This window comes from Notamacropus eugenii, chromosome 2 (assembly GCF_028372415.1).
Source record: "Notamacropus eugenii isolate mMacEug1 chromosome 2, mMacEug1.pri_v2, whole genome shotgun sequence".
Lineage (NCBI taxonomy): Eukaryota > Metazoa > Chordata > Mammalia > Diprotodontia > Macropodidae > Notamacropus > Notamacropus eugenii.
Window position 1 is genome coordinate 411,821,502 of NC_092873.1, and position 27,304 is coordinate 411,848,805.

Consider the following 27,304-nt stretch of genomic DNA (forward strand, 5'->3'; position numbering starts at 1 on the left):
AAGCCCCTAAAACAGCTGGTATAAATGTCTTATCCCCATTTTATAAATGTGAAAACTAAGGTTCAGAGAGGTCACAAACAGTAAGTATCAGGGTTGAAATAGAACTTAGGTCTTCTGATTAAAGTTCTTTCCATTATATTGCACTGCCCTGAGTATGGCAGTGTAATTGGAACCTATGACTAAGCACCCCAGTTCTGGGCTTACATAGACTCAGTAAAGCTCCCCAAATCTCAGTTCCTTTTGTTTATTTTGCCTGCATCCGGAGTTCCCTATGGGAAAGTTCTGAAAATAGCTTTATTATAGCTCAAGTTTAAGTTGTCTCAGATGTAAGTAAAAGAATCCCTATCACTCAAGGCAACAATGCATATCAGATAGTCTTTATTTCACTCCACAGAAAATGGAGAAAACATATAAAGAACTTGCAATAGCCCATAAATAATATAATTCTTATCCTCTCCAGTGAATTCCACCCTCCTAGACCTTATGTGTTGTTGTTCAGTCTTTTCATGTACATCTAGCTCTTCATCACCTCATGTGGGGTTTTCTTGGCAAACACACTGGAGTATTTTGCCATTTCCTTCTCCAGTTCATTTTATAGATGAGGAAACTGAGGCAAACAGGGTTAAGTGACTTGACCAGGGTCACACAGCTAGGAAGTATCTGAGGCCAGATTTGAACTCATGAACATGTCTTCCTAATTTCAAGCCTCATGTCTTTCCACTGTACCAACAAGTTAGCTACCCCCAGGACCCTATATAGTACCCTGGATTTATGGTGCCACCATTTGATTTAGACTCACCTCAAAAGAAAAGGAATCTGGGCTTATTATAGCTCATTGATATGCTAATGATTCCCACTTTCATCATGAAGATACATGTAGGCATCTAGCCTTATGGTACTACCCTGGAGGCTTGGACTACCCTCATGGAAGAAAATTAATTTGGGGATGCTGAGTCACTTTCACTCCAAAGATCCATACAGGTATTCCCACAAAATGGAAAGTAATGAGATATCTAGAGAATTAAGTCCCTTCCCACTACATCTGTATGATCTGTAGTAGTAGAGGGGAAAGACCAATTTCTTTTTCTCCCTCTATCAAAGATTTCATCTCTTGCTTCTCTAGCTTCAGGGGCCACATAAATGATCCTCCTTTCCCCAAGAAGCTGGCAACGCCCATGAACTTACCTCCTCTCACGGGAAGTCTGAGTAAGAAACTCCTCCTCCTCAGCCACGTTTCCCCTCCCCACAGATGACATCAGTCAGAATAAAAAGTTATCCCACTGTCTCTCCCAGGCTGGGGCCAGGAATGTGAGTACCAAGTGCTCCCTCCTTACCTCTGCCTCTCAGAGTCCTTCTCTTCCTTTAAGGCACAGCTCAAACACCTGCATGAAGCCTTTTCTAATCCTTCAATGACTAGTGTTCTTCCTCCCACACCACCTGGTATCTAGCTTCTTTATATTTATGAAGTACAAATGTATACATGTATGTCTCCCCTATTAGAATATAAGCTTCTTGTGAGTAGGGATTGATCCCTTGCACTTGTATCCTTAGCACACAGCACAGAGCCTGACACATAGTAGATGCTTCATAAAGACTAGCAGGTTGATTGACTGATTAAGACTGGAAATCTTGTTTAGTTACATCAGTGAGAATATATGAAATTCTCATGTTTCTTTGCTCCAAGGCAGTGACCAATCATTCCCAGAAGATGTCATTCCTTTATCCATGCCCACCTCTAACTCTTCCAATGCCCACACTTGGTCTTAGCCTTGACACAATCTGATCCATCCTCCAAAAAGGGGAGTAAAGAGTAAAAAAGATGGTATCTTTTTATAGCCCAGGACAAAAGGAGTCAATGAATTTGTCACCAATTGGTGAGCTATCGAAAAGTCCTCAACAAAGGTTTACTACACTGTAAACTCAACCAAGTTGATCAAAATTGACCCCTGGATTGACCCACTATTTAACCAAAGCAGTAGGCTGACCTGAGCCTAGCTATACAGTAGGAACTTAATAGTGATTAAGTCCATTTTTTTCGAATGCTTGTACCCAGACTGCCTAGACTTTTTGTGTCTAATTACACCCACCACCCCCCACTCCACTCACACAAATCTAACCTCACAAAATCAATCAAGTGATTCATAACAAAGGTGGTGACATTACTCCATCTACTAGAGTAAGGGTGATTAACTTTGGGGTGTCATGGACCCCTTTAGCAGTCTGATGAGGCCAAAAGACCCCTTCAGAGAATATTTTTTAAATAATTGAAGGAAATGGTAAATTTCAGTTAGAAATTTTAAAAAAATAAGAATGTAATTTTTTCCCCATCCAAGTTCACAGATTCCCTGAAGTCTAACCAGAGAAACATTAGGGTCCATGAAGCCCAAATTAAGAATCCCTGTATTAGAGCTTTCTGGTATTATGAAAATGTCAGAAAAGCTGGAGTGGAATAGGACCAAAACACATAAAAGGCAGGGGAAATAAGGAAGCTAGCAGAGAATAACAAATCCCTAGAGCTAAAGGGGAGATTGTGATTTCTAATATCTATGTCTTGTATCTGACAGCACAAGCAAACCTAAACCACCCCAAAGAATTGGCTCGCCTTATTTGGTATGATGGAGTGAACGTCTGACTTAGAGCCAAAGAATCTGGATTCTAGGCCCAGCTTTGACATTTCATAAGCTGAGTGATTGCAGCCAAGTCACTTCAACTCCTCAAGTTTTAGTTTGTTCATTTGTAAAATGGAGCTGAAAATACTTGAGCTACCTATGTCACAAAGTTATTCTGAGAAAAGTGCTGTGTAAGCCTCAAAGTTCTTTATGAGTTATTATTTAATATGAGAGATATCTAGGGACAGAGATTTTGGCACCTCTTTGGGTAGACTAGTCTGGTGTTTAATTGCCATTGGGGTTAAGAAATTTAGATGCTCTTTATGTTTGTTTATTTCCCATCAGTTTCATGTGAACCTTTCATCTCATTCAAGTAGCAGTAACTTAAGTTATGCATCTTCTTGAAATGGAGCTATCATAGGAGCATAAGTAGTCAATGTCCTTCTTAGAAGGCCTTCATTCACTTGAAGACTCATTAACCCATGTCTCCTAATTCCAAGATGAATCCATAACTATGGGGTTGCATGTGTATTTGTCAAACATTTTTCTCCTAAACCCAAGCTGCAGAGGCCCCTATGTGTTCCCCCCTGGAAAATGCCAAACAAGGAATCAGTGACTTTTGCTATGGGAAAAAAATGAATCATCATAAGAACAAGTCAAAAGAAGAATCCTACCACTCAGACAATTACCCAAAGAACACATTTTCTGATAATTATACTGCTAAAAATGGCTCGGCTTTGAAAATCCCTTCCTTTCTCCCAGGCAAGCTGAGGGGGAGGTTTGACAACACTCAGTAGTGGAGATGCAGCACATTCTGGGGTGTTTAGGAGACTAGTTCCAAGAAATTTCTTGGAAGGTACCAGTTCCCAGACGGTGGTGATGCTGACTGGATAGATCACCCCCAATTCTCCCACACACATACAAGCTTTTGTAACACTGAACTCTTAAGCTCATTCATAAGGAGACAGACCTAAAAGGACACAAGACACAGGACCAGCCTCACCTCATAATGAAAGGATCATGATAATATATTCTGTAAAGTGGGAAAAAACCTTAGAGATTATTTAGTTAAGTCCTTTCATTTTATAGACAAGAAGATTAAGACTTGGAGAGGAGAAGGGGCTTCCTCAAGGTCACAAAGGTTATGAGTGATAGACCTGGGATTCAACTCCTTTTAGCTTGCCTTTTTGCTATAGCTCATTGCCCTTCAAGCCACCTCCTTCATTTCCCTTTAGAAGAAGGAACTTTCGAGGTAGAGAAATTCAGGCTCAGCACAGATTACCTTGCTGCATATGCTGAATATGTGCTTGGAATTGTATTTAGAGAAGAGATAGAGTGAAGAATTGGTTTTAGACAAGAGATAAGTGCCATCTACTTGGACCAATGCTGGGTGGGAGGAAAAGGTAGCCAGGTTAGAACCATGGACAGCGGCAGGGGAAAGGAATGGGGGTAGCATAGACCTAGAGAAAAATGGAATCATTGAGTTTAGGTGAATAAAAATGAATCTAAAATAGAAAAAGGTTATCCAAAAAAAAAAAAAAAAAGCTTTTTCTCAAAAACTGCCTGACTAGACCTGTTAACTCCACAGGTATTGCAAACTGTATATAATACATACATGATGGCTGGGTCTCTACTAAAATTCACAACACAGAATGTGGATCTCAGAATAAAGCATTCTTTTAGGGCTAGGCAGGGACAATAACCATTGGCAATGTTCGTTCAAACTGAGAGTAGCAAGCAAAAGATAGAGCAATGGGATTACTACTGCAAAGCAAATATCCAGGTTGACCTTCCTCATTCTCTCTGCCTCCTCCAGAGAATACAGAAGGAGAATCCATTCTAAGTATCAATAAGAAAAATAATGCAGGATTTGGATAACTGTCTTAATTTTACTATGCCCAGAGGCCATTATATTGTATTGTATGTCAGACCTAAGGAATGGTATAACAAGGGGTTAGAGGAAAAGGGAAAGTGGTGTCAAGCACCTCTGTATGGGATAATCATTAGCAAAATTATAATGACTCTCTGGCATATACACCTAATTCCAAATCATAGAATTTAAAGATGGAAAGAACTTTAAAAATTATCAGGTCCAAAGCCGTTATTTTACACCTGAAGAAAAGAGACCCCTAGAGGCAAAGTAACAAAAGTGAGAAGCAATGTAAAAATGGAAAGAGCCCTGGATATGAAATCTGAGAGAATAGGTTCAAATCCAAACTCTACAACTTTCAAAGAGTGTGAGTTTGAGCGAGTCACTTGACCTCTCTGGGCCTCAGTTTCCTTGTCTCTAAAATCAGAGGACTGAATTACATGATTTCTAAAGTCACTTTAAATCCTGACCCTGCCATTTTTTAGACTGACCTTGGAAAGTCACTTGAGTCAATAAGCATTTGTTAAGTGCTTAGTATGTGCCAGGCACTGTGCTTTACAGGTCTGAGAACACAAATTCAAGCAAAAAAAGAAAGTCTCTGCCCTTAAGAAGCTAACATTTTAATGAGGGGAGGGAAGGAGAAAGGAAGCAAGAAAGGGAAAGAAATGGAGAAGGAGGAGAGAAGAAGTAAGGGGGGAAGAGAGAGAAACAGAGAAAGAGAGAAAAGGGAGGGAGAAGAGAAGGGAGAGAGAAGATGGAAGGAAGGAAAGACAGAAAGAAGGAAGGAAGGAAGGAAGGAAAGAAGGAAGGAAGGAAGGAAGGAAGGAAGGAAGGAAGGAAGGAAGGAAGGAAGGAAGGAAGGAAGGAAGGAAGGAAAGAAGGAAGGAAGGAAGGAAGGAAAGAAGGAAGGAAAGAAGGAAGGAAGGAAGGAAGGAAGGAAGGAAGGAAGGAAGGAAGGAAGGAAGGAAGGAAGGAAGGAAGGAAGGAAGGAAGGAAGGAATGAGAAGAAAGAGAAGAACGGAGAAAAGAGAAGTTGAGAAGAGAACCCAAGCAAGGCCATGGTGTAGTTGAGAAAGGAGGTGGAAGTAAAATGGAGGAGCAAAGCATGGTTATCCTGAGAATTTCCTCAAAATGGAGATTCCATTCTGGACCTCTAGACTAAAAGACCTCCAAGGTCCCTTTCTAAAGTGAACTCAATCTATAATCCTAACTGGCAGATCTAGGATTCAAATCCATGTCCTAACATTTTAAAGCCGGTGCTTTTTGTTCTGTTAGAAGAGAAGTATCTCCTCTTTGAGTTCATGTGGTAGGTCATGATGCTGAATAAATCTACCACAACAGAGAAATTATAGAGGTTAGAAACCTAGACTTTAATATACTTAATTAAGCACAGGTTGAAGAAGTAGAAAAATAATCCCAAGCAAAGATTAGGATTCTAATGGAGTATTTTATAGACAAAATAATGTCAAAGAGAGAAATAACTTTTGACATACAGCAACCTAGTATATTTTCTTAAGCCATAAATTTGAACAAACTCAAACAGAATCATAACCTCATACATTCCCTAAGGAAATCTAGTTAAACAGATTCTATAGGTAAACTAAGTCAGATTCCCAAAGTCTCAGAGACAGAAAAATCCTTCACAAATAGCTAAGTCACTTTGGGAAACTCGGACTCCCCTTTGGCTTTTGATAACACTTAATATCATTTTTGGACTTTAATAAGGGCCAGAGCTTAAATTAATCAATCAGAATAAGAGCCTGAACCTAGTGATCTCTTCGTTCTCTGAAGCAAACTCAGGGAATACCTCTTCCTATGTCAACAAGGTCAGATGGGGATGACTTAACATTCTTTATGAGACCCTTGACCCAAGACACTATCTTGAATAATGGGACTTCTTCTGTATCTTAATATTTTGGGGACATCTACTATGTTATGCCATGTTAATGGTAAAGAAAACACAGATATCCTGGATTGTAATTTTAACTGAAACATTGTCAACTCTCTTATCTTAGTGTATTTACAACCTATTCAATTAAGAAAATTTCTTTCTCATGGTATAGTTAAACACATATAGAGACTATAAATCTGAGGGACACAGACATCCTGAGATTGTCCTAAAACAGATTTAAGCTTGGTCATTCCTGTAACATTTAGTCAGAGGTTTCCTTCTGACTCCACGGCCACGTAACTGCTAGTTTTAAGGGAATGAACAATACACATTCAGCCTGTTTGCTTTTTTTAACCAAACTTTCAGGTCAGCACTTCTTATCCAAGGAATGTCAAAAAGTCTTCCCTTAATTTTGTCATTCCATGAGTCAGGTTGTCAGGTTTTAGCCAGGTGAAGTTAATATTCAGAGGAAACAAATTTCAGTTAACCATTTGCTCTAGAACAAATGGTATAATAAAATTCAACAAAAGGAAAATGAAAAATAATCATCACAGTACTTAACCACATTGCCTCTCCTAGCTATGAGTTCTTCAGGTTATTCTTTATGCCTTGATCAGAAGTACATTCATGTGAATGACTTAATTTAGCCTCCCTTCACTATGAAATGGAAAATATAGAATTCAAGCATCATTAAGGAAATGAAAATTCAGTTTCATTTATTAATGTTCATGGTTCACCAATAGACAAAGTACCTTCAGTTATAGGAACTACAATTATCTAATTGATTTGAAGTATGAGGAAAGAAAAATTAATGAATTTTCAAATTTTTCCTTTCCACCTGCCCTCTCTTTCCTTCCTAGTTCGATCAAATAGTGGTTGACCAATCACTTTCCTTCTAACCAACAGTGTCTTTCACACTGTTCTTTGGTTTGATGTTCCAAGGGCTAGTTATTGGACCTATTGGAATCATAAATTTAAACTGAGAAGGTACCTTAAAGGTCCTAGGTCAACCTTCTCATTTTACAGAGGAGAAAATAAGACCCAGAAAGGTTAAGTGATTTACCAACATTAAAGTAGTAAACGGCAAGGCAGAATTTGAGCCCTGTCTCCTTATCCAGGACTCTTTCTACTAGCTATACTATTCTTCTCAGCCCCTTTAAGTGAAGGAACAGCCTCATTCTTAATTTGAATGTTAGGCATCTATCAGTCACTGTTGTTTCCCAGTAATGTCAGAAGTACTTCCAAGTTGGAACTTCCATCTGCTATGTAAAGGTTATACATGCATGTACATGACCATGTACTGACATAAATACATTTACCAAGTTTTTTAGCCAACCCCCAATTCTCACTCAGTTCTCAAATCCTATAACCTAGAGTAGCCTTCTTCGAATGGCACAGGAACCCCAAAAAGAGAAGCAATTGTGTTACACCTTAATCACAACCTATGACTCCGAAGAAGCTGCTAATCAGTTTCTTGAATGCAGTGACAAGTGATGAACACACACAACAAACCCCAGCTTCTAATCATGGAATCCCTAAAGGGGAACAGGTCTTATTTTTAGGGCAAACTTGACGCTGAGATATCTACAAGAGCAGAGAGAAGCAAAATCAGTTGTACCACCATCCATCACCTCAAAAAGGAAAAAAGGTTATTAAACCCAGCCACAGGGCATTTGCAAATATACAGTATTACCCTGACACTTTGATTGATGCCTACCCCTTTTAATTAGATTCCCTTTGTCTCTCAAGATTTCCCAAGTGCTGATTATAAGGCCCTAGCTTGGCCCTTTCTGGAGGCACAGCCTGAACTTGGCAGGTTGCTCTAAATATCCACCATGTTGCCTGCCCCATATGAACCTCACAACCAGAGTCGTGGATTGTCCTACACTTACTCACTTTTCTCAAAAGGAAGCAGATGCGTTCGATGTTTCTCAGCCGTTCTCTCTGTGAAAGGGTACACAAGAAAGAAAGGAAAGAAGGAGGTTAGAATTCTCCTGAAATATCATACATGGTTAGCATGTACCAGGGTTAAACAATCATTTAGCTGCCCCACCCCTCACAAAAAAAAAAAAAGAATACCTAGTATGGTTAAGTAACTTGCCAAGATCAGAATGGTAAATGATAAGTTAGGATTTGAACCCAGGTTCCCTGATGACCCCCAAATTATCCCAGATTTAAGCCATATCCAAATCACATATAGAATGAGGCAGTATGTCCAATCATATTTATCCAAGCCCATCCCCATAACCACATATACAATTAAGAATTTTTTAAGGTCAATGACCCATACGACATGGATCAAGTCAAATTGACAAGCATGTATTAAGAGCTTACTATGTGCCAGGTGTTTTGCTAAGCACTAAGGATAAAAATACAAGAAGAATAAAGACAGTCTCTGACTTCAAGGAGACTACTTTCTAATGGGAAAAGACTCTAATGGGAAATGGACTCTTGCATGGTGGCAAAGCTGGGAGAATAAGCATGGCTGCTCTAGATCATTCCTCAACATGGAGGTTCTGGGAGGGATTCATCAATAGGAGAAAGGGACTGCAGAGGTGGAGGAAGAAGGTAGCTAAAGCACAGAAATAATGTCTAGAGAGTAATGGATGGCTGAACCAGGACCTTCCTCAAAATGAAGGTTCCAGGAATACTAGCATTCTCTCATCTCTATCTATTGTTTTCTCTGACAGTGTATTTGTTGCCTCAAATACAGTTACAAGGAAAATATCATAGGATCATAGGTTTAGAACTGGAAGGGACTATAGAATCCAGCCCCTCCATTTTACAGATGAGGAAACTGAGGCCCAGAAAAGTTACATGGCCTCCCTTTAATGCCAAAGCCAGTGCTCTCTCCACTACACCATGCTGTGGTTCCTTCTGTGAACTTGAGCAAGTCATTTGCATGCTGAGGACCTCAGTTTTCCCAAATGAAAACTGAAGGGGTTAGACTGGATCAGGGTTTCTTAACCCAGGATTCATGGGTTCAAAAATAGATTTCAGAAGATCCATGATTTTTTAAAAATATTTTAAAAACTATACTTCAAACTAATTGGTTTCCTTTTTGATGGATATATTTAAAAATATTCTTCTGAGAAGGGGTCCATAGATTGTGCTAGCTCTACCAAAGAGGTCCCAAAGGAAGATTAAGAACCCCCTAGGCTACAGCCATTCCAGATCTAAATCTCTGCCTATATATACAGAAGTCTTCTGGTAAGCCCCAAGGCTTCCCACAGATTCCCCTGATGTCAATGTCTTCACTGTCGGTGGCCAACTCTCTCTCCACCCTTCTCCAAAGTGAAGAATCTAGGTTTATCTCCCTCGCACAACGTGCACTATTGGGAACCTAACTGCAAGAGCCAACATCACCTGTCTCTGAAGCTTCCTAAGGCCTGCAGCTTGCCCTGCCTTGGGGAATTTCCACTTGAATATCTCAGCAAATTGGAAAGAACAGGGTGTGCCAAGGCTAGTCTTTAATGCAGGACAAGTTCCCCTGCCTCTCAGTTTTAGCCTTCTAAAGTAGGAGGGGGAAAAAAATCAATCTATCCACTAAATTAAATACCAATAGACTCAGACTCAGAGTCTCTTAAGAGATCATAATTCATCTCCAAATTCTGGCTCCTAGTCAAGTAAAGAGGCCCTGTGGCAGAAGGGCAGGCAACACTGGTAATAATGCATTCACTCGGTGGCCCCTTCAGTTTCTGCCAGGGGTATTTCATAATACCAGATGCCGTCTTGAGGATGGTCACGTTACTTGTCACAGTTAAATTCCATCATGATATGGCAGAAAGAGTACTCCAGTAGTCAGGAGATATCTGGTTTCAGAGTCTATCTCTGACACCATCTTTAGCACCATGGCCAAATCATTTGATCTCTGCCAGCCTCAGTTTCCTCCTCTATAAAACAGGGATGATATCTATAGCATTTGCCTCATAGGGTCATTGTGAGAGGCAAAAGAGATAATGTGGATAAAGTACTTTGTATACCTTAAAGCCTACATAAATGTCAGATGGTTTTATATAGATTATTTGGTTTCCAAAGGCTTGATAGCAAAGAGATTCCAAAACTGTTTTTTCTAATTAAATAATGAATATAATAACCCCTTTTCTTACCTCCTATAGAGAAAGTAATTAACATCAGGACAATTGAGGTGGACTCACAACAAAGAGAAGGAGCTTGGGGGGAAGGGGATTGTTTGGGTTTTTTTTCATTTTAACAAACATTTCCTTTTTATTTTTATATTTTCTCTCCTTTCTACTTCCCCTTCCCAATTGAGAAAAAGAAAGGAGGAGGAAGAGGAGAACAAAAGGAGGAAGAGAAGGAAGAGGAAAAGAAGAAAGAAAAAGGGAGAATAAGCAACAAGAGAAAGAAAGAGTGCGTGTTCGTCCTTCATTGCCGAAGAAGACCATGCCATCAGAGAAATGGTGACATGACTTGCTCTTGACTTTGTTTTGAGTGAAGGAGGGCTGTGCAAGTCACCAGCCTCACTTCTCCTCCAGAGCCATCTGAATCCAGTGACCAGATAGATATTCATCAGGATTACTGGAGATGACCCAGGATGAGGCAATTGGGGTTAAGTGACTTGCCCAAGGTCACACAGCTAGTGAGTGTCAAGTGGCTGAGGTGAGATTTGAACTCAGATCCTTCTGACTCCTGCACTGGTGCTCTATCCACTGTACCACCTAGCTGCTCCAGAAGAAAGAGCAGGAGAAAATTTAAAAAAAGAAAAGAAAAAGAAAACCTTCCATAGTGTGGGGAGAGGGTTTTTTTTGTGTGTTGGTCCTTCGTTGCTGAAGAAGACCATGTTATCAGAGAAATGATGACATGACTTGCATTTGACTTTGTTTTGAGTGAGGGAGGGCTATGCATGTCACCAGCCTCACTTCTCTTCCAGAGCCATCTGAATCCAGAGACCAGATATTCCTCAGGATGACTGGAGATGACACAGGATGCACTGGGAGACCTTGGCCCTCTTAGGTCAAGGTCTATGCAGGTACTCACTTAGGGTGAGGTAACACCAATTCATGGAATAGGTGTTAGAGGTATACAAAGAAGAAAGGCACGGGCAAAAACCAGGGCCCTCTTCCTTCCATACCAGGGAAGGGAAGGTATCTCTCTCAGGCTCTGCTTGGCAAAGAGTCCAAGACTCAGTACTTCCCTGAAAGCCTTTGAAGCCAAAATGGCTTATCAAAATTCACTCTGTAGGTCCTCATCCTTTACTGTATCACTGTATGGCCATGACATAATCCAGATGCTACCAGAGCTGTGTGACCTTGGCCAAGTCACAGACCCCTTACTCAGCCTCAATTTCCTCATCTGTAAAATGAATAATAAGAGCGCCTACCTCATAGGGTTGTTGCAAGGATCAAATTCAATTTCATAAAGTATATTGCAAACTTTAAAGTGCTATGCTATTATTTTTGCTATTACTGTTATTAATCATTAACAGTCGTACCTCAGTTCCTACCCACTAGTCGTATGCTCAGATGAATTCTTTCAAGCTACCCAGATACCCTGCCCCTGTAAGCACCCTGGTGGCTAGGAAGAGTTAATGAGCCTCCCACAGCATCCACTATACCACTAGGGAGTAAGATAAGTACCGAGAAAACCTAGCTCCCTTCATCCTCCTTACTCATTTAATCTCTGACTGAGGTGACTTTCCCAGGGACATGTGGCACCCCATTCATCTTTGCAGATGCCCCAGGCGATACAGTGACAAAGATACCTAAATTATAACTGAAGAGCCCGGTGGAATTTTTGTTGCTGTCAGAAGGCTAAGCCAAGCCCCAATTTCAGTGTTACACAACCTCAGCATGCAACACTCCCCAGTTGCTTTTGTGCTCTCCAAAACTAAGTGAATTCCCACTGTGCTAGGAGGCCTGCCTTCACAGGAAGGTGCCAGGATTTCACCGAAGACTTTTGCCTCCACAGGAGGGAAATAGGCTGATAATTTGGGCTAGCAGCTCACCATTCTTCACCTCCTACACATACATACACACATACATTTTTTCTATGTTGGAATGGGGAAGGCACTGGACGCTTTCAGTGTATTGTTTTTTAATTTCAACCCTGATATGATTAGGATGATGAAGTTCACACATGGATAGTCTGTCTCAGAAATAGATTCCATTCCTCAGTGGAAGCTTCCTTTCTCTCCTTCCAGAGTACCTCTATGAACCTGGCTCAGACACAGGTCTATGTTGGTGTTGGAGCAGAAACACAGAAATGGAGAGTGTCAGTGAAACCCTATCAATTGTTACAGACTTGGATTACCAATAGAGAGCAAGGGGAAAGAGAGAAAATGAGAAATTGGTTGTGAGCAACACTTTTTGGAGCAAAAGGTCCACAGAGAATGTGGTTGAAAGAGAATTGAGAAATATTTCCAATCTGCAATAGGAAGCTGATATGTAACATTTGGTTTGAAAGTGGTTTGGCTATGTGTCATCAGTTCATAGAAGGACCTAGAAGGGATATTAAATTCAATCTGTTCAAAAACTGAATTAATCTTTCCCTCAAAACCTTCCCCTGCTTTCAAAACTTCCGTATTACTGTTGAGGGTGCCATCATCCTCCCAATCACTCAGACTGAGAACCTAGATGTCATCCTTGACACTTCACCCTCTCTCACTGCCATATCTGTCGCCAGAGGATAAGAAAGTGAGGCTGGTGACCTTGCACAGTCCTCCCTCACTCAAATCAAAGTCAACTGTAAGTCATGTCATCATCTTGATGTCACGGTCCTCTTCGAGAATGAAGGACAAACACAACAATTATCTGTCGCCAAATCTTGTCGGTTCTACCTTCACAACTTCCCTCAAAATACATCTCCTCCTCTCCCCACTTCTTAACCTGGCTGCTTCCTATCTTTCTGGTCTTCTTATACTCTATTTACCTCCAGTGATACAGAATTCTTTGTTGTTCCCCTCCTAAGACATTCCCTCTCCCAACTCCAAGCATCTTCACTGTGACTGTTCCCCTTCCCCCAAGCCCAGATTGCTCTCTCTCTCTCCTCTTTGCCTTCTGGGTCCTCTAACTCCTTTTGAGCCCTAACTAAAATTCAACTTTCTACAACATGCCTTTTGCAAATCCCCCTTAATGCCACTGCCTTCCTCCTGAGATTATCTCTATTTATATCTTCTTTATATAGTGCTTAGTTGTTGCATGGGGTATTTCGTCTCCCCCATTCAACTGTGAGCTCCTAGAGAGCAGAAGCTGGTTTTTGTCTTTCTTTTGTATCCCCAGCACTTAGCACTGTGCCTGGCATGCAGCAGCTGCTTAATAGTTGCTTGATGACTAGATTTGACTTTAAAAATCAGAGAGTCTAACCCACTCATCTTACAAATGAGGAAACTGAGGCCAAAAAAAGGAAAGCATATTACCTAAAGGGCCACAAACAATCAATGATAAACCAGTTCTTAGGAGTCAGACCTTCTGACTCCCAGCCTGGGACTCTCACCACCACATCCCACTCCCTCCAGCACAGGTTGCTCCAATAACCTGGTGCAGTATCTCCCATTCCAAGCTCACCTAGTTCCTACTCACCGCATGAACAGGATTACACTGGTCTATAGGGCTCTTGAAATCTGTCTTTAATTCATCAAAAGCAATTATCTGAAAGAAAAGAGGAGAATCAAATTGGTCAGTGGCAAACCCAAGTTACTTATTAAGGCAATGTCTAAAAAATCTCTTAGAGACAACTGTCAGCTATAAACTATAGGACAGAGTAGACAGAGTGGGAAGCTTTGGTTCAAATCCCACCACCCCTCACTAGCTGTGTGACCATGAGCAAGTCAAATACCTTTCTGAGCCTTGGTTTCCCCATCTGTAAAATAAAGATGTTATTGACCTCATTAAGCTGACAGTGAAAGAAAATAATGTAATGCAAAGCACTGTATAAATGATAGTTATTACCATGTGATTATAGGACAGGAGATGAAAGGGACCTTAGACTAAGCTCCACATTTTACAGATGAGAATGCTGAGGCCAAGAGTAAGGAAGTGATTTCCCCAAGGCCACATAGTAGAAAGTGAAGCAGAAATAGGAAGTAAAACATCTAGTCAGTGCTTTCACTTTCATTCCCTTATGAATATTTTACAGGAGCTGCTAGTAAAAAAGCAAAAGAGACTACTCTGCCTTTCACCTCCTGCTCCTTCTCTGTCAAAAAGAAGTAATACTGTGGACCAAAACTGACAGCCACAAGCCTCGATAATCTACCCATTGTATTATCTAGCTCCAGAACATCAATAGTTGGCAAGACAGACTACTCCCCCTGCTCCCATAGTCCTAAAGACCCTTCTGCACATTGACACCTTCTAAGAGAACCACACTTTCCTGGTTGAAGAGCCTCCCTACCTAGGCCAGATCAGAAAGAAAAACTGTGTTAAGGGATATTCTCTAAGCCACTAAAAGCATTAAGAATAGTCTTAAAGAAAATCAGTCAATGTGAATTTATTAAGCGCCTACTATGTGCCAGACATCTTGCTGGGGATACAAAGAAAGGCAAAAAGAGACCCAGCCACCAAGGAGAGTACACTGTCACTTCATTCCCAACTCCTCTTCCTAAGTTATGGTGGTTTTCTCTGCAAAAGAAGTGACTTGTAATCCCAAAGTGGTAAATGGACAGCAGGCTCCCTCTCTGAAGGTTGAGAAGTCACTCAGTCAGAAAGAGCTGGAGAGATATTTTGGGGCCTTTTTACCCCAACAAAATGTCATCCTGCTTTTCTACAAATTACTATAATCAGTTTATCCCCAGGAGAAGTGATGTGGAGGGTGGAAAGAAGACTGACCCCCTGCTATGTTCTCTCCTCCACTTCAGGTCTAAGAATCCAGTTCTCCCCACCACCACCCTAGACCTGCCAAAGGGATGAAGTTATAGACCTATTATCTTGCACATCTTTCTATCAATACATGGTTAGGAGAAAAGCCCCAAAGGATGTTTTAGGAGGAGACTGATTCAGCTACCATATAAAAAACACAGAGAGACAACAATCTACCTTCACCCCAGAAACACACGCACGCGCGCACACACACACACACACACACACACACACAGGAGAAAGTCATGCTCGATGTATCTTTTATCACACATCCTTCTGGCTCTCCAAATTTGTCTTCACCAATGTGATTGCCTTAGTAAACTCCCTAAGGGCAGGACTATATGTATGTAATTCTATTTGAGGCTTTTAAACATAATCCCACCATTAGTGTAAAATCCGCTGGAGCTACCCATGAAGGCTGTCAGATAGCAGGAGGAAGGGATCACCCAGAATACTTTGTGACTACAGAGAATGTGCAATCTCTACCTGCCAGCTCTGTAAATGGGATGGTTCTTGCCTTGTACAAATGCCACCAAGGACCGACTGTTCAGACTGCCCTGGCAATGGTAGCCGGTAAACTGTGGGTCCCAGAGCCCATCTGTGAATCTGACAGTTTGCAGCCCCGCCTCTCCCTGGGGCTTCTGACCTTGAGAACTAGCTAGGACAAGGACTAGGGATAGAGGGGGGTTGAGCACAGAATTACAACTCGTACCTATGGGCAGCCCTCACAAAAAGGCACTCAATAAAGACTTTCTGTTGATGGGTGATGACATTATACACAATGAGGACAAGGGCGCTTCCCTCAGCCCCAGATGTTACTCTCTGCTTAGTACAAATTCATTAACGTGTCACAGTCCCCATCTCCAAAATGGCATCTGAGGTCTGGTATCTGGTACTAGAGTGAGAAGACCTGGATTCACATTGTGTCCCACACATTATTCACTAGCTGTGTGACCCTGACCCAGTGCCTTAAACTCTCTGTTCCTTCTTATCCTCTTTTATAAAATGAAGCAATTACGCTGAAGTTCCCTGTAACTCTTCCTCTACAATCCTGTTCTGACTTTAACTAACTGTGCCTATTTGGGCAATCACTCCACCTCTCTGGTTCATCTCTATTTCTTCAAGTATAAAATGAGGGGCTGAATGAGATTATCTCAAAAGATCCTTTGTATTCCAAAATAATGTAGGATTCTAACACAAAGAATTCCTTAAAATTAAGAAGAGACATCAGCAGCCTACAATTATATAAAGTCTTTTGAAGGCATAGGACAAGGGGTGAGGAAACTGCAGCCTTGAAGCTACATGGGAACCTTTAGGTCCTCAAGTGTAGCCCTTTGATTGAATCCAAACTTCACAGAACAAATCCTCTTAATGAAAGGATTTGTTCTGCAAATCTTAGACTCAGTTGAAAGCCTGCACCCAAGGACCTAGAAAGCCACATGTGGCCTTGAGGCCATACGTTCCCCACCCCTGGAATGTCAGACGTTCATAGTCATCTCTTTATTGTCAGTGACAGATAAAGGTAATGGAGATGAGGATGACGATGAAGATGAAAAGGAAGCTGATGGCAATGGAAGTGTAGGATGGGTTTACAAAACTTAGATAACTAGGATAGCTAGGTTGTCCAATGGATAAAGCCCTGGGCCTGGAGTCAGGAAGACCAGAGTTCAAATCATACTTCAGACTCTCACTAGCTCAGTGTCCCTGGAGAAGTCACTTAATCTCTTTCAGCCTCAGTTTCTTCATTTGTAAAACGGGAATACTATCCAATTCACTGGGTTGTCTTAAATATCAAATAGGATAATATAAATAATGTTTCATATATTATATGAATATACTTGGTATATTCTATATATTAGTTTACATGTTATATAGTATATAGTATTTATTAGATATCATATATATGGGTAGTGAGGTGGCACACTGGATAACAGTGCCAGCACTAAAAGTTGGGAAGACTTGGTTCAAATCCAGCCTCAGACACTTACTAGCTATGTGACTATGGGCAAGTCACTTAACCCTGTTTGCCTTGGTTTCCTCATCTGTAAAATGAGCTGGAGCAAACTACTCCAGTGTCTTTGCCAAGAAAACCCCAAATGGGAGTCACAAAGAGCTGAACATGACTAACTGACAAAACAAAAGCAACAAAATAAAGCGCACACACACACACACACACAGTGCTTTGAAAACTTTAAAGCGCTGTATAAATGCTAGCTATTATTATTGTCATCATGATTATGAAGTCACTGCTTTCAAGGAGTTTACAGTCTATTTAGGGTATCAAACATCCACAGAGTTATGATACGTGATATGACATGATAATTCATCAGAGAGTTTCTAAAAGTGCTGTGTGAGGGATAAGGGAGAAAATCATTAGGATGGGAAGTCTCCTAACTTCTGATAATGGTTCTGATGAAAATAAGGGTGATAATGTTGAACTGAGGGGCAACATGGGTATATTAAATGCCATTCTTGGCACTTTGCTCAGAATATTGAGAATATTACCATGAACTTAACAGAGTTTTCACATACACTGCTCTAATGTACAGGATTCTAGCATACAATTTTATGAAAAGTTAAAAAAATATTCCAGTGGCCTACAGAGATTATACTATGCTTGTGTCTCTTCTAGTGCCAAGTAACAACTACCTATGCACAAAAGGCAAGTTAGTCCCCTTGCTAGGGGAAAAGCTGAAAGGGCTAGAGGTGTCCCTCTCAAATCTTTGTTTTATCAAGGAGAATGAAGTTTTCCTTAAAAGGATAGGAGAAATGCTTCAAGGTGGAAACAGAATCCGAAAAGGTGAAGGGGAACCTCTGCCTCGACCTGTTTTTACTCTTTCAGGAGGCTAGAGTGAGAAAGAGGGAAGAAAGCTGACTAAAACTTGGGAGCTATGTTGAGCAGGGTCTACAAGAATCTCCTCCTGTAGCACATGGCCTTCTTCCTCAAATGCAGGTACCTGAGCTGGAAGGAGCTGGTTCTAACACCCACTCCCTTTGGAGAGCTCAATATTCTTGGAGAAATCCCAAGGTAAGTTGTGTGAACAGGACCAGCTCCTGTAGTAAATGGAAAGACAAAAGGAAAAGGAATCTAGGTACAATGCCAAATTCCCAAAAGATTCAGTAGGAGGTGCTGATCAAGTAGCAAGTACTGGAGGATGGGAAGTGAAAGGGGGGAAGCTATGTGGACTCATCTACCCAATTTAGCAAAAGTAGAAACTATAACTGTCTTGGAGTGATCCAGCCAAGAGAAGGTTTCCATAGTTTCCTTGGTAGAACCTTTGTGTGGAGGTTGGAAGATGTGGGTGTCCAATTAAAAACAATGGAAAATTTTGGAAATCCAGGAAGCATTCTGGCATCAAGTTTATAAAAGACCTGGAATATTGTTGAGGAATACAGAAATAGTCATCATCCTGTCATGTACAAATTGGAAAGTGTGATACCCTCCCAATAAAAGTTGACATCATAAGCAAATATAAGGAACAAGGAAGAAATTATCTTTCCGATCTAGGGATGGGGGAAACGTTCATGACCAAATAAGGCATAGAGCAGATTAGAGCAGGTAAAATGGACAAATTTGATGATATAAAATTTAAAATGGTTTGAAATAAAGAAAACCAATAAAGTTAGAAGGTTTCACTCATAAAGGTTTCATATCTAAGAAATGTAAGGAAGGAATTCAAAGTTATAAGACTAAGAGCCATTCCCCAATACAGAAATGAATATTCAAAAAATGAACAGGCAGTTTTCAAAGGAAGAAATCTAAGCTATCAACAACAATATAAAATAATTGCTCCAAACCACTAATAATTAGAGGAATGAAAATTAAAGCATCTCTAAGGTGTTATCTCACACCTATCAGATTGGCAAAGATCAAAAAAGAGGAAAATAACCAAAAAGGCAGGGGAGAAGGAATCTGCAGAAAACAGATACGCCAAACTACTCTTAGTGGAGCTATGAACTGGTCTATGCCAGTGGTGGGGAACTTGCATCCTTAAGGCCACATGTGGCCTTTTAGATCCTTAAGAGCAGCCTTTTGACTGAATAAAAATTTTACAGAACAAAAAATGGTTCCCCACCCTTGGTCTAGTCATTCCAGAAAGCAATTTGAAACTATGTCCAAAAATTCATACTCTTTGATGCAACAATACAGCTTCTAGGTCTATAACCCCATAACAATCAAAGAAAGGGGAAATGTCCAAAACTATTTATAGTTTCTCTTTTTGTGATGGCAAAGAACTGGAAACTAAGGGAGTGTCTATCTATTTGGGAGTATGGATATACAAATTATAGTAAATGAATGCAGTAGAACATTATTATACCATAGGAAATAACAAAATTGCAAGTTTCAGAGGAAACTGACAAGACTTCTATGAAATGATATAAAATGAAATAAGCAGGACTAGGAGAACAATCTACAGAATAACAACTATATTATAAAAAAACAATTTTGAAAGACTTCAGAACTGTGAATGCAAAGATAAATCAGGATGCCAGAGGACTAAAGACAAAGCATGCAATCTGTCTCCTGCTAGAGAGGCAACAGACTTAAAATGCAGAAAGAGACGTATATTTTTATACATGGTCAATGCAGGAATATGCTTTGCTAGACTATGCATATTTGTTATGAGGGTCTTAGTTTTTTTATTGATTAATTGGGTGAAGGAAAGTGGGAGGGAGAGAATAAATGTGTGCAAATAAGTAAATACATACATTAATGAGTAAATGAATGAGTAATGCAAATTTTTATGATGAGATGACACAAATATAAATTATTTCATTGAAAATGGAAAGAAAGAGTTGTTTAAAGAGACTGATGTGGCTGCACAGGGAACTCACAAAACAGCTTGGATTTTTTTAAAGTGATGAACATGTAATAGAGATAAAAATAGGTAATTAAACATGAATGAAAGTTTATAAAAATAATTTCCAAAGCACAAAAGCTCAGAGTGAGCTAGAGTGGACAATGAATACTAAGGAAAACAAAGGGGACTTTTTTAAAGCTTGAGAAGATTAAAAAATAATGAGATCTCTGCCAGAGGCAGGTGGGATGATGATACTGAGTAAGAGAGAAGGCAGAGCTATTCATTTGTTGGTTTGTTTCTATCAACATCCACTAAAATCCTACTCCACACATGTCACTGTGTCATGGAGTTGACCGTGACTTCCAAAAGCAATATCAAATGAGTATAACCCCTAGTAGATCCTACCAGCATACAAAGACTTCAAGTATGGGCAAAGTAATGAACTGTATATCTGTCGTCTGAGGATCAGCCCAGCCAAGTGTGGAGAAGCTAGATAACCAGGCTGCTTTTAGTTTGGTAAATTGCTCAGACTTAGCCACTCTCAAGGACTATCTAAGCCACTGAACTCTATTTGGGGGAAGTGCCCACAATAACATAATCATTCTACTCTGCGCTTAATTGGCTTTATTGATGCCTTCTCCCTCAGGAGAATACAACCTCCTTAAGGGAAAAAACTGTTCTTTGTTTTTGCCTCTGTATCCCTAATGCCTAGCATAGTGCGTTGGAACCTAGTAAATGCTTAATAAATGTTTGTTGTCTGTCCGTGGACACTTACTAGCTGTGTGACCCTGGGCAAGTCACTTAACTTCTGTTTGCCTCAGTTCACTCATACGTAAAATGAGGATAATAATAATGTCTATCTTCCAGGGTTGTGGTGAGGACTGAAGAAGATAATATTTGCAAAGTTATTAGCACAGTGCCTGATACATAGTAAATACTATAAAAATGTTAACTAGGTGGTACAGTAGATACAGTCCTGGGCCTGAAGTCAAGAAGACTCATCTCCCTGAGTTCAGATCTGGCCTCTGACACTAGCTGTGTGACACTGAGCAAGTCACTTAACCCTGTTTGCCTCAGTTTCCTCATCTATAAAATGAGCTAGAGAAAGAAATGGTGAACCACTCCAGGATTTTTGACAAGAAAACCCAAATAGGGTCACAAAGAGTTGGACACAACCAAAAAATGATGCTTAAACAACAAATGGCTATTGAATAAATGACTGGATGGATGAATGAATGAATGAATGAATGAATGAATGAATGAATGAAAATAATCTTCTCTAAGCTAAATATCATCAATTCCTTCAAGGCATCCTCCCGAGGATGATCTTATGATCTCTTACCATCCTGATTACTTCCTCTCAATACTTTCCAAATGATCAGTGCACTTTCAAGGAGTAGGCTGTATTGAATTGGGGAAATTATGTGATGTTTCCAATGACTCCAAGTATCTTCCTAAACAAAAAATCAGTATTCTTTTGGTGTGCTATCTGGCTGTGAACCACATTTTCTGAAGAATTAAAATTGGAAGTCACTCAAAGAGTAACAAGTATGAGGTAGGCATGAAGAGACTTTAGTATGTTGCCATTGAGAAATATTTAATACATCAGAAGGAAAAAAGCAAAAAAAAATACACTCTGTTGAGCAGGGGTAATCCATGTAGACTTGTCTCATGAACTGATAGCTCTCTAATGATCCCTCTAAATTCCTTCCCAAAACTCAAGTATTAAAGGATAACAAGTAAGCATATTCAGCCTTCTCACAGTTTGAACTCAGACAAAAACTAGTTACCACAATAAAATCTCTTTACATTCACCTAATTTTTCCACATCACTCCCAGTTTGGGAGATGAGCCACTATACTTTGGATGGTTGTATCAACAGGTGTTTAACTAATGGGATTTCTTCCCTTTGGGAATGGTATAAAAATTAGGCCAGAAATCCAATAAAGACCAAATCTTTCTGGCCAACCTGGAGTATTGCGGTGAAAATGTCCCTGAGTAGACCCTTAGAATTCTCTCGCTTTCTATAATCCTCTAGGAGGTGTGCCTTACCTTTCCCAGATTCTTCTATATCTGATTTGTTATAAGTCTAACAGACACTGACCCCTCTCCCTGTAGTAACCTTTTTAAACTGTGACCCCTCAAATAGAGATGCTGGAGATGATTCATTAGAAGGTAAGCTGTGTGAGGTCAGGGACTGCTTCCCTTTTGTCTCTATATGTCCAACACCCATCACAGTGGCTACCACATATTCAAATGCTTCTAGGATCTCAGTGATAATTGGATCCAGGACACCTAGGTCCTCCAATTTCTTACCTTGTCCCCTTTCTATAAGACTTTATGCCTTAGAATTCTCAAACTTTTTATTATGTGTCTATTTCAAAGGGTATTGTATTATACTTTGAAGACCTCAACTTGGAATCTATGTTTTTGAGCATCTGGGTGGTACAGTGGATAGAATGCCAAGTCTGGAGTCAGGAAGACTCATCTCCCTGAATTCACATCCAGTCTCAGACACTTATAAGCTGTGTGACCCTGGACAAGTCACTAAACCTTGTTTTCCTCAGTTTCCACATCTGTAAAATGAACTGGAGAAGGAAATAGCTAACTGCTCCAATATCTTTGCCACGAAAACCCCAAGTGGGATCATGAAGAGTCAGACGCAACTCAACAACCACAACAACAGAGGCCGATAGGATAAATTTTGTCTAATGATCTTTTAAACATCAAGTTAGATATAACTGAATGACTCACCAACAATAAAAGTTGTTTCTTCCAGTGATCCATGCCTCCTCTTCCTGTAAAACATGTCTTCCTATAAGTCCACCACATGGGGTCAACCTAACACACTAATGGTTCTTCTTTGACTTTTTCTGACATCACAAATTTACAAATAGAATTCTTAGACTGCCTACCTTTTGACCTCCTTCCTCCTCACCATACAACCAGACCATCTTCTTTTTCAAAGTCATTCTCCTTATTGTAGTTCTTCAAAGTTCCTAATTTGTTGCACAATCCAACCTGTTCACATCCATTATGCACCTCTCCATTGCCCTCTATAAGCCCTATTGTCTATGCTTTGGAGATTGCCATGTTCTGTGTCTCGTAGTCATCTAACAATGCTTTCAAAGCTTCCCTCTACCTAACAGTGATCATCCCAACTGCAGAGCAAGGATCTTATTGTTGCTATGAATCATGCTTAGCAAATATGTTCCATAGGGGTTGTTCCAAGAGTGATAAGATTGAGGTGACAAGTATGGAGGGAGTTTGCAGAATTGAAAGACCTATGGACAGACCCACTTGGGATAGGAATGAGTCAGCTACAAGGAGGAGGCCTTTTTGCCATCAGGAAATCCTTTCAGAGATATGCCAGGCCATTCTTTTTTCACCTTATCAAATCTCCATGGGAGACAGGAGGGAGGTGTGACTGCATAAGATATATTTTGCTGGTTTCTTTTCCTGGTTTTTCCTCTGAAATTTTTGGTTGCTGTGAGTGCTAATATAGCTGAAGACTCTGATTATATGCACTTTGCACCATTTGGATGATGATAAGCTTCAGCTGCTGCATGTGAGGCACAGTCAGATCAGGAAAGATGCTAAATATAGGAAGGTGGTGTCATATAGTGTGACCCGTTCCTGCTTGCCCACCCTACCTCCCAGCCAGCATGGTTCTCTGGCTCCAAACTCAAGAGATCCTCTCAAGGTCTCACCACTTTACATCGGTGTTATTCACTTGGGATCTTGGTTATCTAAGGTCATCTGTGTTATGAGGCCACAGGGTAGAGAAGATTGGCCTTGGAGATGGCAGATCTGGCTTTGACTCCTACTTCTCCCACTTAATAGCTAGGTGACCCTGGGTAAATTACTTGACCTTCCTGAGCCTCAGTTTCCTTACATATAAAATAAAGATAACTCAGATTTGACTTGAATGGACTTTGTAAATGTCAAAACACTCTTTACACGTGAGTTGTTCTCATCCTTAGATTCTACCCTGCCATACACTGAAAGACCACCTTACATTTGTGGTGTCTTGACTTCTTTTTTCTTCAAAGCACTTTCACATCAATTATTTCATGTTATACTCTAGTATCTAGCATAGTGCTTGGCACATAGCAGGCAAATAAATACAGGATGCTTCAGTGATTACGCTTACCATATCCAAGCAAGGTATTCACTCGATTTTACAGATGATAATACTGAGAGACAGAGATTAAGATGTCTAAGGCTACCCAATTAGTTAGTGGTGATGCTAGGCACCACGCCCTCCAGTTTCTTACCTTGTGCCCTTTCTATGAGACTTTAAGCCTCAGAATCACCAAAATTTGATTAAGGGATTATCTGAAGGTGTTGTTACACAAGGCCTTGAAGACCTCAATTTGGAACCTATATCTTGAGGGTCTCTAGTAAATGTTTTTGGGCAGCTAGATGGTACAATGGATAGGGTGAAGGCCTGAAGTCAGGAAGTTCATGTTGCAGAATTCAAATCTGACCTCAGACACTTACTAACTGTGTGACCTTGGACAAGTCACTTACCCCTGTTTGTCTCGGTTTCCTCATCTGTAAAATGAGCTGGAGAAGGAAATGACAAACCATTCAAGTATCTTTACCAAGAAAACCCTAGATGGGGTCACAAAGACTCACACATGACTGAAAAACAACAAAAGTATATGCTTTTACATGCATAATATGTGTATAAGTCTATGAATACATGTATATTACAGGGAGGTTAGTGTAGTAGATAGAGAACCAGCCTCAGAGTCAGGAAGACCTGAGTTCGAGTCTTTCCTTTGACTCATACTGGGAATGTGAACCTGGGCAGGTCAATTAACTTCTGAGTCCCAGGATTCTCTAGGCTTATAAATTGTAGAATAATTGCCAATGTGCATGGACAGTCAGTCAATAAGCATTTATTAAATACCTACTAGGTGTCAGGCACTATGTTAAGTGCTAAGGATGCAAAGAAAGACAAAATATAGTTCCTGTCTTCAATCGGTTCACAGTGGAATGGGGGAAGACAATATGCAAACAACTATGTACAAGCAAGCTACATAGGGATGAACAGGAAATCACTGACAGAATTCAGAAGGATGAGGAAAGGTTTCCTATGAGAGATGAGAATTTAGCTGGGACCCAAAGGCAGCCAGGGAATCAAAGAGGCAGAGATGAAGAAGGATAGAATTCCTTTGCCATCCCAAGGAAAACACAGGTCCAGGCAAAATGAAAAAGCCAAAATGTAGACCTAGCCTGGAGACTGTGTCCCTTCTTCACCCTATCCCACTGAGAGCTAATGAAGATAAGGAGAGGTCTGGGGAGTGTGGGAAATTATCATATCCTAGGATCTGAATGACCAGTACCCAGCTGGAAGTCAGGGACTGTCAAACTGTATTTGGTAAGATTATTACTGTATGAAAATCCTGGCAGGGTACCTTTCTGATGCAATCCTCTGCTTGGGATGTGCCCGAATGGATTCTTCAAACAATTAGAAACTGTCATGAATCTTGCGTACCTATCAATGTGCTTAGCTTAGGAAGGAGGCTGATTTTTAAAAAACCTCCAACTCAGAGGGTTTTTATTAATTTTTAAATTATTTTTAAATTTTAATTTAATTTATTGATTTTATTAATTAATAATTTTATTAATATTAATATTTTTATTAATATCAACTTCATTTCATGAAATCTTCCACCTGTGCCCCCTTCCTTTATATTCTCTCTCTACCCTGGGTCACTCACCAGACTAGAAACTGACAGTACTACAATCCCATTTTTCTACAGGCAAAAGCCTCTGTACTTGAGCCCAGGAAAATGTGACCCTCCTGGCACTTCAGCGTGACTTGATCCTAGACTGGGTTTTAGGAATTTCCCTTCCCTAGTTACTAGTCTTCTATAGGGGCCATTGCCTTCTTTAGAATATAAGCTCCTTAAGGGCAAGGACTATCTCACTTTTGGTATGTTTTAAAATTGTTTGTATTTTTGTATTTTGTATCTCACTTTTGTATTTGTATCCCAACACCATGCTTGGGCATGTATTAAGGGATTTTTTTGTTTGTTATCCCTCTGGGTATCCCTTATGGAGGGTTGGGAGGACCCCCTGACCACATCCCATATTTCCCCTCCATAATCAAATTCAATCAACATTTAGTAAGCATCTAGTATGCACTAGGTGGTGCAGGGAATAGATCACCAAGGCCTGAAGTCAGGAAGACTCATCTTCCTGATCAAATCTGGCCTCAGACACTTCCTAGCTGTGTGACCCTGGACAAGTCACTTAACCCTGTTTGCCTCAGTTTCTTCATCTGTAAAATGAACTGGAGAAGGAAATGGCAATTAGGGTCAAGAAGAATCAGGTAAGACTAAAGTGACTGAACACCAACAAATTGTACACATAGAATTGTATTAACGACAACACAAAAACCCACGGCTCCTCATATAGATACTGCCATCCTTAAAGAGTTGTTTAGAATGGTCTAGTTTCTTCTTGGCATTACAGAAGGTGTGATATATGGGAGAAAGGGAAAGAGGAAGGGAAACAAAGTCTGTAGAGAAGACCATCCCCAGCCAAAAGCTGTGGGAGCTTTTTAAACCTCCTTCCGACCTGTCTTCAGCAACTAGATTGTCTGGAGTTATACCTTGAGTACTTCTGCTATCTGTAACCTGGTCGCTTAAGGGAAAGGGGGAGCAGACAGAGTGATGAGACTCAAAGGGGAAAAGTCAGAAGAACAGCCAAATATAGCCTGCTGAGAAAAGAACACTGTTGAGAAGACAGAAAGAGCCCAGACAGCACAGTGACTTTCCCATCAGAAAACTAAGGTTTAATTCCAGACTCTGCTGTTTATTGGCTGGGTCACCCTAGGGAAGTCGCTCCCCCATCTCTGGGCCTCAGTTCCATCATTTGTAAAAAATGAAGTGGTTGGAGTAGATGACTTTAAGGTGCCTCCCAGCTGTAAATCCTTTGATCAAACCAGTAGAGCTGGCAAAGACCTGAATGGAAGGGATGTATGGAAGGAGGCTAAGGATTAGCAGGGGGCTAAAGAGACAGTTCCCCTGATACTGAATTCCTAGACCTGAATGATGAGTACAAATTGGGGAAACATAGGGTGCCTTGGCTTATTGGCTTGCTGTCTGTGCTGGTGCTTGAAGACGCAGCTGGTCCTGACACAGCTTCCCTGTTCCCCTTCTATTTAACATAGAATAAAGATGCCCCCAAGGCAATTCACTTCTGGGAGTGGAGCCAAGCTCACAGGAAACCAGACAGGCTGCAGGGCACCAGATAATTTGCTCCTCCTGGCTCTGGCGGCTGAACACTGGCCCACAGATTCC

General features: G+C 40.5%; 1 protein-coding gene across 1 annotated transcript in view; it reads right to left on the reverse strand.

Moving 5' to 3' along the window:
* The window catches only part of CNIH3 (cornichon family AMPA receptor auxiliary protein 3), a 174,274-nt gene that overhangs the window by 69,924 nt on the left and 77,046 nt on the right, over positions 1-27,304 (reverse strand). The window contains exons 3-5 of the mRNA XM_072638172.1: positions 15,708-15,853; positions 13,909-13,977; positions 8,267-8,314 (exon numbers count right to left, since the gene is read on the reverse strand). Coding sequence (XP_072494273.1) covers positions 8,267-8,314; positions 13,909-13,977; positions 15,708-15,853 — 263 coding nt within the window. The remainder of the gene's footprint in view (positions 1-8,266; positions 8,315-13,908; positions 13,978-15,707; positions 15,854-27,304) is intronic.